Here is a 10,026-nt window from a genome sequence, read left to right as displayed (position 1 = left end):
CATGTTGATGGGGCTTTTTCCTTCTGTCGCCATTTTTTTTTCTGTTGCTCTGTATTGAAGGAGATGGATGCACAATTGGAGAGTTGTCTATATATTGGAATTTATTTAACGTGGGTCCTCCCAATCCACCCAAATTGCTATGTAATATTTTGTGATTGGCTTCTTCTATCTTATTATTTCTTTTATTTGTCGTTTTATGATGTAGTTCATTATCTCTTTCAGTTAACTCACTCTCACTAATCGTTGTGTTTGAATGTGTATCTTCGTCGTTTACTTTCCTTTTCACCACTTTCTTTTAACTTTTCCTTATTTGAATCTACGGGCTTGCATTGGCGGCTATTTTAGGTAATTGGGATATTTATATACCTTTACAACCTATGATAATAGACTAATAGATATCTCTTTGTATTGGTAGTATGGATGGTTTATAGCTAACATTAATAAATCAGTGTTTTAGGGCATTGAATATAATGTTGTCTTCAAAATTAAAAAGAAAGTGAGCTTACTATTGGTTATATGTCTAATTGTCTAAATACATTCGATTAACATATAACTACATATATTTTACGTACAGTGATATGCCTGGTAAAAGCATGCGGAGTAACAATAGACTTATCGTAATGTGACGAACATGCAAATTTCGCTCAGTACAAAGCTACTCTGAGTAACCAATCTTATATCCATCGTACCGAGACAAAAAGCCAGGGACAAAGTGTGACAGTCTGATAGACATATGATTGCTAAATTACTAATTTCATATCATGTACGTAATAGTCACATATCACCCAATTTTATGTATAAGTGAGAACCAATCATCACCTAATAACAATTTGATCACATTCATTTGGTTGGCAGAGTGAATCGGTCAAAGAAGAAAAAAAACAATCTTACTTTTGATATGGTTAATGAGAAAGTGATAACAAATAAAGGAAAGCTTTCACATGTGAAAACTTAAAAGCCTAAAAATTCTGAATTAAAGGAAGAAAATGCTGAATTGAGAGAGAAAGAAAAAAGAAAAGCAACGCATGTGAATAATTGACAGATAAGAAACGATATTAAAAGTGGATGTACGATTTAGAGAGAAGTAGGACCAAACAAGTTAGGGAAAGTAGGAACATGTCATAGATAGGGCCACCTCAGTATGTGGTCGTGCTTCTTCGTAGAACCTCATGGTGTTCGGCTTAGCTACGTCGTCAAATTCATCCTTCAGAATCCAGTTTCAGTTCTGTCTTCCAATCATTCTTACACACGTGTCCCTATCGCCTTTAAGATATGTCACACGTCTCTCTAGTCTCTACGTTTGCCTAGTTGCCCTAATAATTTTCTGCCGGTGCGACTAGACTATTTTGTAGGTTTTGGATATGAAGAAGATTTTCATTATGGGTCTTTATAACAAAGTTCTAAAACCCTTACCAATTTTCGTGATTGTTCTATTTCAATGTAAATTTGTGAATCTACTACTTCAGATTTAATATGTCATGTGATCTCTCTCTTTTTTTTTGTACCGCCATATGACATGTGAATCAATAGGAAAATCACTTTAGTATGCTACTGAGTTTTATACTTTTTGAATCCAAAATATTTGTATTATATATATTTTTATATGCAATTGGTTTTGTATCAAGACGTGAGACCCAAATGCACAATATATGTTACATTCGCATTTGGATATACTGTATATGAAGACCATGGTTGGTCCTCTAGATCATTGAATTGGTGTAGGTGATAAACATATACAAAGTCTTTTAAAAAGGTGCTAAGGCAGGTCTTAGTAGAAAGTATAAAATTATTTCAGATGAAACGTTCATGTTAGGAAATAGGTTGGACCATTAGAGGATGGTGCTATCATCAATTAACAAAAGTACAAACTCCTTGACAATAATGGTTACACCTAAAGATTGACATTTCGCATTGTGTATTATTTTGGTTTAATTCCGATCATTAGGACCAAAACATTATCTTATGATTATGGACCTGTTTTAAAAATCCCCGCCTAGCACCGATTACGCCCCGTAAAATCGCTAGACCCACCCTTTCCGCCTCGATTAATGACTAATCCTCGTCTAGCATCGATTATCCGATTATATCGTCTAATCCGATTAATTCCCGCTTAATTTTGTATATACCGATTATTTTTGGAGCTAAATATAAATTATATATATAGTTTTGTTATTTAAACATTTAAATTAAGAGTTTACGATGTTTTACAATAACTTATGTACAAACTTTTAATTAAAATCATAGTTTTTTTCTTAAAAATACGTTTTTATGTGTTTACCATAGTTTTAAAGACAATTCTATAGCTTTATATTTTATTTGACATTTTTATTTTCACATAAACAGAATTATACATATATTTAGTACTATGTCTTTTTTAATTTACTATTAATTTAATAAAATAACCCTAAAACTAATCTCCGATTAATTTCCGTTTAATCCCCGATTTTATCGCCGATTTTATCGCTAGGCGCTAAGTCCACCCCGACTGCCTGACTAATGCCTAGCGATTTCTAAAACAAGGATTATGGATATGCAAATTCTAAATATCTTCACACAAAACGGACTTGTGCAAATTCTAGATTATATTAGTGATAGTGATAATTAAGTATCATAAAATTAGAAAACAATTTGGGCCAAAGTTGGTTATATATGTCAAGGCGGCTAAACCGAGGGGACAAAGGCTAAGAAAAGATGCAACTAGAAAACAAAAACGAAAAAATGAATGACAAAGATGAACAATCTGGGCCAAAGTTGGTTATATATGTCAAGAGCCCAAAAAAGTCCACGTCAAGTTTCCCTAATCACGTTTCATCCAATTCATACACTGATGTCGTCTACTTAGGAAACGATAGACGAGTTTATCGCATATCGCTTTCATTAGAGCAAAATCTCTTATCCGTTAATGTATGGTTAGGGGTTGCTTGGAATCGGATAGAGTCAACCGTAGTGAATTGTATCTCGAAACGAGTTTGATGGAATTGACTAACAAACTAACACACACGAGGTAAGGAGCTTTTGCTTAGCTTGATCGAGAAACATAACTTCTTAATAGCAAAAGCCCATTTTGATTCAACGCCAAGAAGCCCAACAATAAGAGTAGGTTATAATCATACTGTAGTAGTATTTGGATTAGTTAAGATGTGTCTTCCATGTAAAGCTCACACAATTCGTTTGTAAAATGATGTGGATAAAATTATTTTTTGTTGGTTTGTAATTAATAGGTAACCGGAAGTTGACCATACGGAAACCAAACCGTCATTCTAAAACCGGCCAAATCTATCAATCGAACCAGAATACCACAATGCCCTACTTGCTAGTGAGAATGTAGATGGATTTTTGTAATTGTTAATACACGACTGTACGACCATGAGCATAATATTTGGATGGTATAATCAATGAGAAACCCGGTTTAATTGATTTGTTAGAAAACCAAGATTCAATAACCGGAATCTAGAGATGATGATGATGATGATGCAACCTGTCTCTCTCCTAAGCGTTGACTTGACGACACCCAAAATTAAAAATTGAAATTTTTTGGCATCATTTGCGAGGCACAGAGAAGAGAGAGAGAGAGAGAGAGAGAGAGATCCGAAGATATGCTAATTGGAAAACCCTAAATCGATATCAAACCACCAAAATTTGGAGACTACTGTGATCGAGAGTAGTTTGATGAAGGTCGACGAGATTGAGGATTTCAGATTCGAGGAACTCGAAGATCTCGAAATGGATACGGAGAAAGATAACGAAAGGCTGATGACGCCGACGCCGACGAGGAGGAGGATGTATCATTCCTCTTCGTCTTCTTCTTCGGCTTCGGCTTCATCCTCTGCTGCGTCGTCTCTCGCTGCCAAGGCAATTCGAGCATCTTCTGCACATAGAGACTCTTCTCTTTCCTCTGCTTACTCGTCACCTTCTTCTGCTCCTGTTCCCACTCCTCCCAAGGTTTCGTTTTTTTCTTCTCCTCTTTATGGTGTTTTTAGGATCTCTTAGTGTCTGTTGAATCAGTTTGAAATGATTCATGGGTTTACTCTGTTATTCTAAAGCTTTGGGAATGGTCCCGTTGTTGAATTTTTTGGATGATATATATTTTGAAATAGGATGAGGTGAAGAAGGCTCATCATGAGTATACTTCTATGAAAAGTTTGAATGAACCAAAACGAGGCTTTTGGGGAAGTTTAGCTAGTAAAGCTAAGGCCTTTTTAGATGAGGATGATCCTAATCAATTGCCTCAGAGTCCTAAGAGAACGGATCACAACATACCTTCTCCAACGACTTCTGGAACTTCTTCAACGGCTTCAGGAGTAACGAAGGTTAAGGATTAGGTTTCTTAAATGTTTGCATTTGCTCTTGTGGGGTTGCGTACTTATGTAGTAGAAATTCAATTTTATGTTTCAGGAAGCTGGTCAGGCAGGTAGGAAAAGTGAGAATCCTTCATTACAGAGGAGGTTAGACGCGATCACTTCATCGTTAAATTACATTGGTGGCACTATTGGCACTGTTGTTGAGGTTAGTTTCTTACTCTTTATACACCCGTATATGGCACTATATATGAGACATATGTCTGTTTTGTTTTGCATTAGGTTATGCGAGTTTTTTACATTGGTTTAGTCGAAAGAGGCATATGCTTTCTTGTGTGGTTTAATGTATGTTGTTTGCTGCAGTAAATGAGAGTTTGTTGGGGCTGAGATTGTTTATTGTGCCTGTGAATTTCCTTAGGAAGGTATTACCGCTGTGGAGAACCGTACTGCAGGCATCATTCAAGAAACACGTAAAAAGATTAAAAAGAAGCCAAGTCTTACAAGGAACCAGCAGAATCCTGAGATACAAGCAGATTTGGAAATTCAACTAAAGGCATCTCGCGACGTAAGGTGGCTGCTCTGTATCATTTATTGGTTCACAGCATGCTTATTTCGCTGCTGTTATCTCTTCAATGAATGTTTCTTGAGATTAATAGGTTTCAGAATCCAGATGTAAATACTGAAACTCCTCTAAATCTACCCCAACAGGTTGCAATGGCCATGGCTGCCAAGGCAAAGCTTTTACTTCGGGAGCTGAAGATGGTCAAATCTGATATGGCCTTTGCAAAGCAACGATGCGCACAGCTGGAAGAAGAAAATAAGGTTCTGAGAGATAACCGTAATGGTGGCAACAGCCAAACGGATGATGATGATTTGGTATTAATTCCTTTTTTACTCTTAATAATTTCCTTAAGGTTTACAGTTTTCAGTCATTTTCATTTCTGCTATTGAGTTGTGTCTCGTTTGTGTCCTCTCATCTATAGGTGCGACTTCAACTTGAAACGTTATTGGCTGAGAAAGCTCGATTAGCTCATGAGAACTCGATATACACTCGCGAAAACCTTTATCTGAGAGGAGTAGTTGAATATCACCAGCTCACAATGCAGGATGTGGTTTACTTTGATGAGAAGACTGAAGAAGTGACGGAGGTATATCCCATTAATGTCACTTCAATGTCTTCCTCATCAGACTACTCTCACTCTCCAAACCCAAAAGTCTTGGAGCTCAAATGAAACACAACAACAACAACTCTCATATGTTCTTGTTGTGAATCAGACAAGAAGACAAAACGTATAATTGCTCTGTATCTGTAGAAATATATATATACTTTTGTACTCTTTATTTTGGGTGGGGGTCTGAAGAGTTAGCAACGAATGTTAATTATTACCCTTAATTATTTAAAAAAAAAAAAAGAAGAAGAATGTTCTATGATTCCCCTGAAACTGAAATAGTGCTATGAAAGCTACACAGTTACCAACTGCTAGTAGAAATTAGTCTGTTATTATTGGATATTCAGAAATTGCAAAACAAACAATACTGTATTTATGAAGCTACATTACAAAGGTTGCATAGAACTATACGGTTGTGTTTCTTCTGGTTGTAGAAATTAGTCTGTTATTATTGGATAGTTTCTGAAATTACAAGACAAACAATATTTATAAAGCTACATTACAAAGGTTGCATAGGCTATACGATTGTGTTTCTTATTGAAATACATTTTTTTTTTGTAGTTTAGAAAGTTAGAACACCTTTTGTTTAACATAGATTGGCCTGAAACGGCTTAACCAGCGGAACCAGCGAGCCGCTTAGGTGTAGCGACATGACTTCATTGGTCGAACCAATGAGCTTCCCACCCACAAAGATGGCTGGGACAGGCGTGGAACACCCAAGCCTCATCAGTGCTTTCTCGATGTCACGACATTCAGGGTCCTTATCAATCTCATGGATCGTTGGGTGAACCCCGAGATCCTGGAAGAGGACTTGGACAGCATAGGACAGGCAACACGAACTCTTGCTGAAAATAACCACTCCTTTCTCTGACGACATTCTAACAACTTTGTCCATGGTTTCTTGAAGGAAGAAGGCTCAATCAATCTAGGGCTTGTTTCTTGAAGAATAAGAAACAAAATCTACCTTTTCTTCTCCCTAGTAGATAGAAAGAGATTTAAAATTGAATACGCATGAGACTGAACCTTCCTTTTTTTTCTTGTTGTATATACTACAGTATTAAGCTCGGTGTTGTCTGTGACTTAAGTTTCTTGAATCGTAGGCTATTTATAAGCAAAGAAAGGAAGAAGAAAAGAATGTAGAGACTCAAAAAGAGAGGAGGCGATCAGAGAAGATTGTCTAAAAGGTTCCCCAAGTACATTAAAGTGACTTTATTGTGAACCAAATTAATTTTTTGTTTTCTTCTTTTAATTGATATTAGTAAGGAAGGACCAACAAAAGTTGCATATAATCACAATTCACCTACCCTTTTTTCCTCCTAGATACCAAGATGAGCATTTTTTATTTGAAGAGGACCATATGTTTAATTCTTTGTTGCAGATGCTAGAGAATATATGGCACATCCGCACATGTTTATATAAAATATTTGCAAGTTTATGCCTGAGGATTAGAATTTTATATTTTCATGTGGACCAAGCTTCCACTTTTTCTATATAGCTATAAGCATATTATTATGTTCAAGAATCATGCTCAGGATGAAGGGTGTGGATATAAGATAGCCCAAAGTGGTGGGGAATAATCAGAGAGATATGCTTATTCTTCTCTGGATTGACGGTATTTCTCGCAGCCACGAAAAAGAGGTCAGGCTTGGTTTAAAAGATCCGACCGTGTGTGTGTGTGTCAGCAGTGAAAACTCAATTCTTGAAACATGTCACTGTACAACAAGATATGATTTGTCTTTGAGAGATTCTCTCAATCTCACTTCTGATCATGAAGGAATAATAACTCCTATCGGTTTCTCTTGTGTGCCACTTCCCTTTCAACAATTTGCAAAGATTCTTTCCCACTAACCACTTGACCTATATGATTAAGGTAGACCAAGGAATCCGTTAGAACTCCCACATCTTGAAGTAAGATTAGACAGAGAGTAATTTATAAAGGATATGAACCAATTTACTAATACCATGTCGTTTGTATATATATCTCTTTGTTAGTTTCTTCCCTTTATTGCCAATTAATTTTAATTAAACCTATTAAACTTGACATAATTTCAAACTCAACATTTATTTTGAATTCATGTTCTTGATTCTAATATGAATACCTCAGTTAACGTACCCCCCTCGATCGTATTGTAAATTGAATGGTATATTTTGTCATCATTTGTAACTTTGATGTTTATTTATATCGAAGAAGGTATGAATGATGTCCAAATACATGACCTTTCAACCAAACCTAAACCTTACTCCAGCCTTACTTAATATAGCTAGTAGACTAAATTGTCAAGGAAGCTAATAAAAAGTTAAAAACCCACGTCGCATGATTCTAAGCTAAAAAAGTTGGGCTCTTAAAGGTCTTTGGATATTATTTGGGCCTAATTACAATTTAGTCTTCACACTTTTGTATACTGCCATAAATGGTGAGGTTTGTCCAAAAAGACTCTAGTTCTTGCTAATTTGTCTTTTACGAAAAAGAAAAAAAATAGTGATGGATGGGAGAGTGAAACATCTAACCTTCTTAGTTCTAAACGGCGATGTAAAGTAAATACATAATATTTAGGATTAACATAAGGGTTAAACAAGAAGAGTGATAATATTCATTATTCACTCTTCTATCTTTTTCATCTACCACCACTAAAGGTACCCATTAGAGAAATATTTTGTTTCGGGTTTGGTAAAAAGCTTTCTATATAATTATTTGATTAAGCAAGGCGAGTAGGTGAGGCTATGTTTTATGTGGTCAATTGCACGATATAACCTTGAAGAATTGGACAATAAGAGCATGATGGTGTGAAGTCGATCCTACGGTAAACATCTTTGACCATATATATCTCTTCTCCTTTCACATTTCGTTGTTCTTACTGCTTTACGCACACCTATTTTAATTAGCTTTTTAGTATATATAAACTTTTTTTTTTTGTTTAACATATTTTCATCTACAACCTTACACAGATTTCGGATTTGAACCAAAATTATGATATTACGGTGACACCTGCTTGTACAAAACTGCCTTATAATAACTCACCGTAAAATTTAGTAAATTCAATTTCGGAAGTGTTCAGAAGAAAAGGGGCCGGTATGCATTGTCTTGATTACTATGACCAAACTGAGAAGAAAAATGAACGCGCGGGCAACCTCCTAGCTAGTGAGATATGTACTAATGACATATAGAATAATATGCTTAGTAAGAAACAAAAAAAAAAGAAAAAAAAAAGAATAATATGCTTAGTAAGTCTTATTTAAAAACGATAGTACTAGTTGTTAAAAGCGTTGCTAGGTCGCTTGCAAATCAATCTTCTATCATTAATATATATATATATAAAGTTACCCACGCGGATTATAAAATCAAATATTTTATATGTACAATAATATTTTTATTAAATTATATATGAAATATACATGATGTTATTTATATATGCTTTGAAAAGAATTTAAATGTTGTATATACATTTATAAATTTATAATTATGAAGTGTGTTAAGATAAGGATAAATTTCACAAATTGCATAAAAATAAGTTTTGGTTTTAAATTTAGCACATCATTTCTAAAATTCTAAAAATATTAAAATAGCATAATGCTTTTAATCTTATACTCTAAATACTAAATCATATCTTTTCAAAATTATACCGTAAATGAAAAATAGAAAATTCAAAAAAAAAATATGATTGAGCTTTTAGTAGTGTTTTTTTTTTTTATCTTGTGTTCAATCCATAATTATTGTTGTTGTTGTTATGGTACAGGGGAGATACGAGTGACCAAACAATGCACCTCATCAACAATGCTACGAAAAGAATCAATTCCATCAGTCAGGCTTGTAATTCTGTTTTAGCACAAGTCAAGATGATCGTCCAACAGAGTGTAGCTTGACACAGCCACATGCAAGAAAAGCAGCAAATTTATGTCTTCGATATTGTAGTTTCTTTATACGTTGCTTTTATCACTATTTTTTGATATTATACAGTGAGACTTGAGAGTAGACAGGTTTAGCTAGACATTGATATTTTGTGTGTTTGTCTTTTTCATAGCTTTCTCTTTTCTTCAATCTATTTACTGTTGTTGTTGTTATTGTACATGACAAATACGAACGATGGAGAACCAAGGGAAGTCATCACCAGACTTGTGCATATGTTTTGGCACAAGTCAAGATTATTTTTCAAGAGCATGTAGTTTGACACTGTTACAGTGAGACTTGAGAGTAGACATTCATATTTTTTGTGTTTGTCTTTTTCATAGCTTTCTCTTTTCTTCTTTTTGTCACTTCATAGATTTCTATTTGCACTCTTTAATCTCATATAAAACACATGACAATTTCTAAACTGCAATCGTATCTTATTGCCAATTTATTTTGAATTGATGTTCTTGATTCTAAAATGAATATGTCCACATCTAATTAATATATAATAAATGTGAATATTTTACATCACAAGTAGACAAATTTGTTTTTACCGAGTTTTTGACAGTCAGTTTGTATGATCATTTGCTTTAAGGTTTTTGAAATCTGAACTATGAATTCATGATATTCGAACTTTTCTTCACATTGTTACCAAAAAAAAAAAAAAAAATCA

At 34.5% G+C, this 10,026-nt stretch overlaps 3 protein-coding genes across 3 annotated transcripts in view; 1 reads left to right on the top strand and 2 right to left on the bottom strand.

The window, feature by feature from the left end:
* The window catches only part of LOC104700434 (root phototropism protein 2-like), an 8,591-nt gene extending 8,543 nt beyond the window's left edge, over positions 1-48 (bottom strand). The window contains exon 1 of the mRNA XM_010415957.2: positions 4-48. Within this exon, the coding sequence (XP_010414259.1) occupies positions 4-33 (30 nt within the window). The 5' untranslated portion in view covers positions 34-48. The remainder of the gene's footprint in view (positions 1-3) is intronic.
* Positions 3,540-5,681, top strand: LOC104700433. The gene is made up of 6 exons (XM_010415954.1): positions 3,540-3,942; positions 4,098-4,310; positions 4,396-4,506; positions 4,717-4,863; positions 5,007-5,174; positions 5,282-5,681. The coding sequence occupies exons 1-6, from the start codon at positions 3,670-3,672 to the stop codon at positions 5,528-5,530; spliced, it is 1,161 nt and encodes a 386-aa protein (XP_010414256.1). The 5' UTR covers positions 3,540-3,669; the 3' UTR covers positions 5,531-5,681.
* Positions 5,863-6,564, bottom strand: LOC104700432 (monothiol glutaredoxin-S9-like). Its single transcript, XM_010415953.2, has one exon. It carries the CDS (start codon positions 6,360-6,362, stop codon positions 6,054-6,056), a length of 309 nt encoding a protein of 102 aa, XP_010414255.1. The 5' UTR covers positions 6,363-6,564; the 3' UTR covers positions 5,863-6,053.

This window comes from Camelina sativa, chromosome 7 (assembly GCF_000633955.1).
Source record: "Camelina sativa cultivar DH55 chromosome 7, Cs, whole genome shotgun sequence".
Taxonomy (NCBI): domain Eukaryota; kingdom Viridiplantae; phylum Streptophyta; class Magnoliopsida; order Brassicales; family Brassicaceae; genus Camelina; species Camelina sativa.
Note: the sequence above shows the minus strand (reverse complement) of the source record. Positions and strands in the feature narration are given on the sequence as shown.

What these genes read in the sequence shown, in the direction of transcription:
- LOC104700433 (XM_010415954.1), top strand. Translation starts at nt 3,670, where the DNA reads ATGAAGGTCGACGAGATTGAGGATTTCAGATTCGAGGAACTCGAAGAT. An exon ending in AACTAAAGGCATCTCGCGAC is followed by an intron (nt 4,864 to 5,006) that starts GTAAGGTGGCTG and finishes CTACCCCAACAG; the next exon opens with GTTGCAATGGCCATGGCTGC. An exon ending in AAACGGATGATGATGATTTG is followed by an intron (nt 5,175 to 5,281) that starts GTATTAATTCCT and finishes TCTCATCTATAG; the next exon opens with GTGCGACTTCAACTTGAAAC.
- LOC104700432 (XM_010415953.2), bottom strand. Translation starts at nt 6,362, where the DNA reads ATGGACAAAGTTGTTAGAATGTCGTCAGAGAAAGGAGTGGTTATTTTC.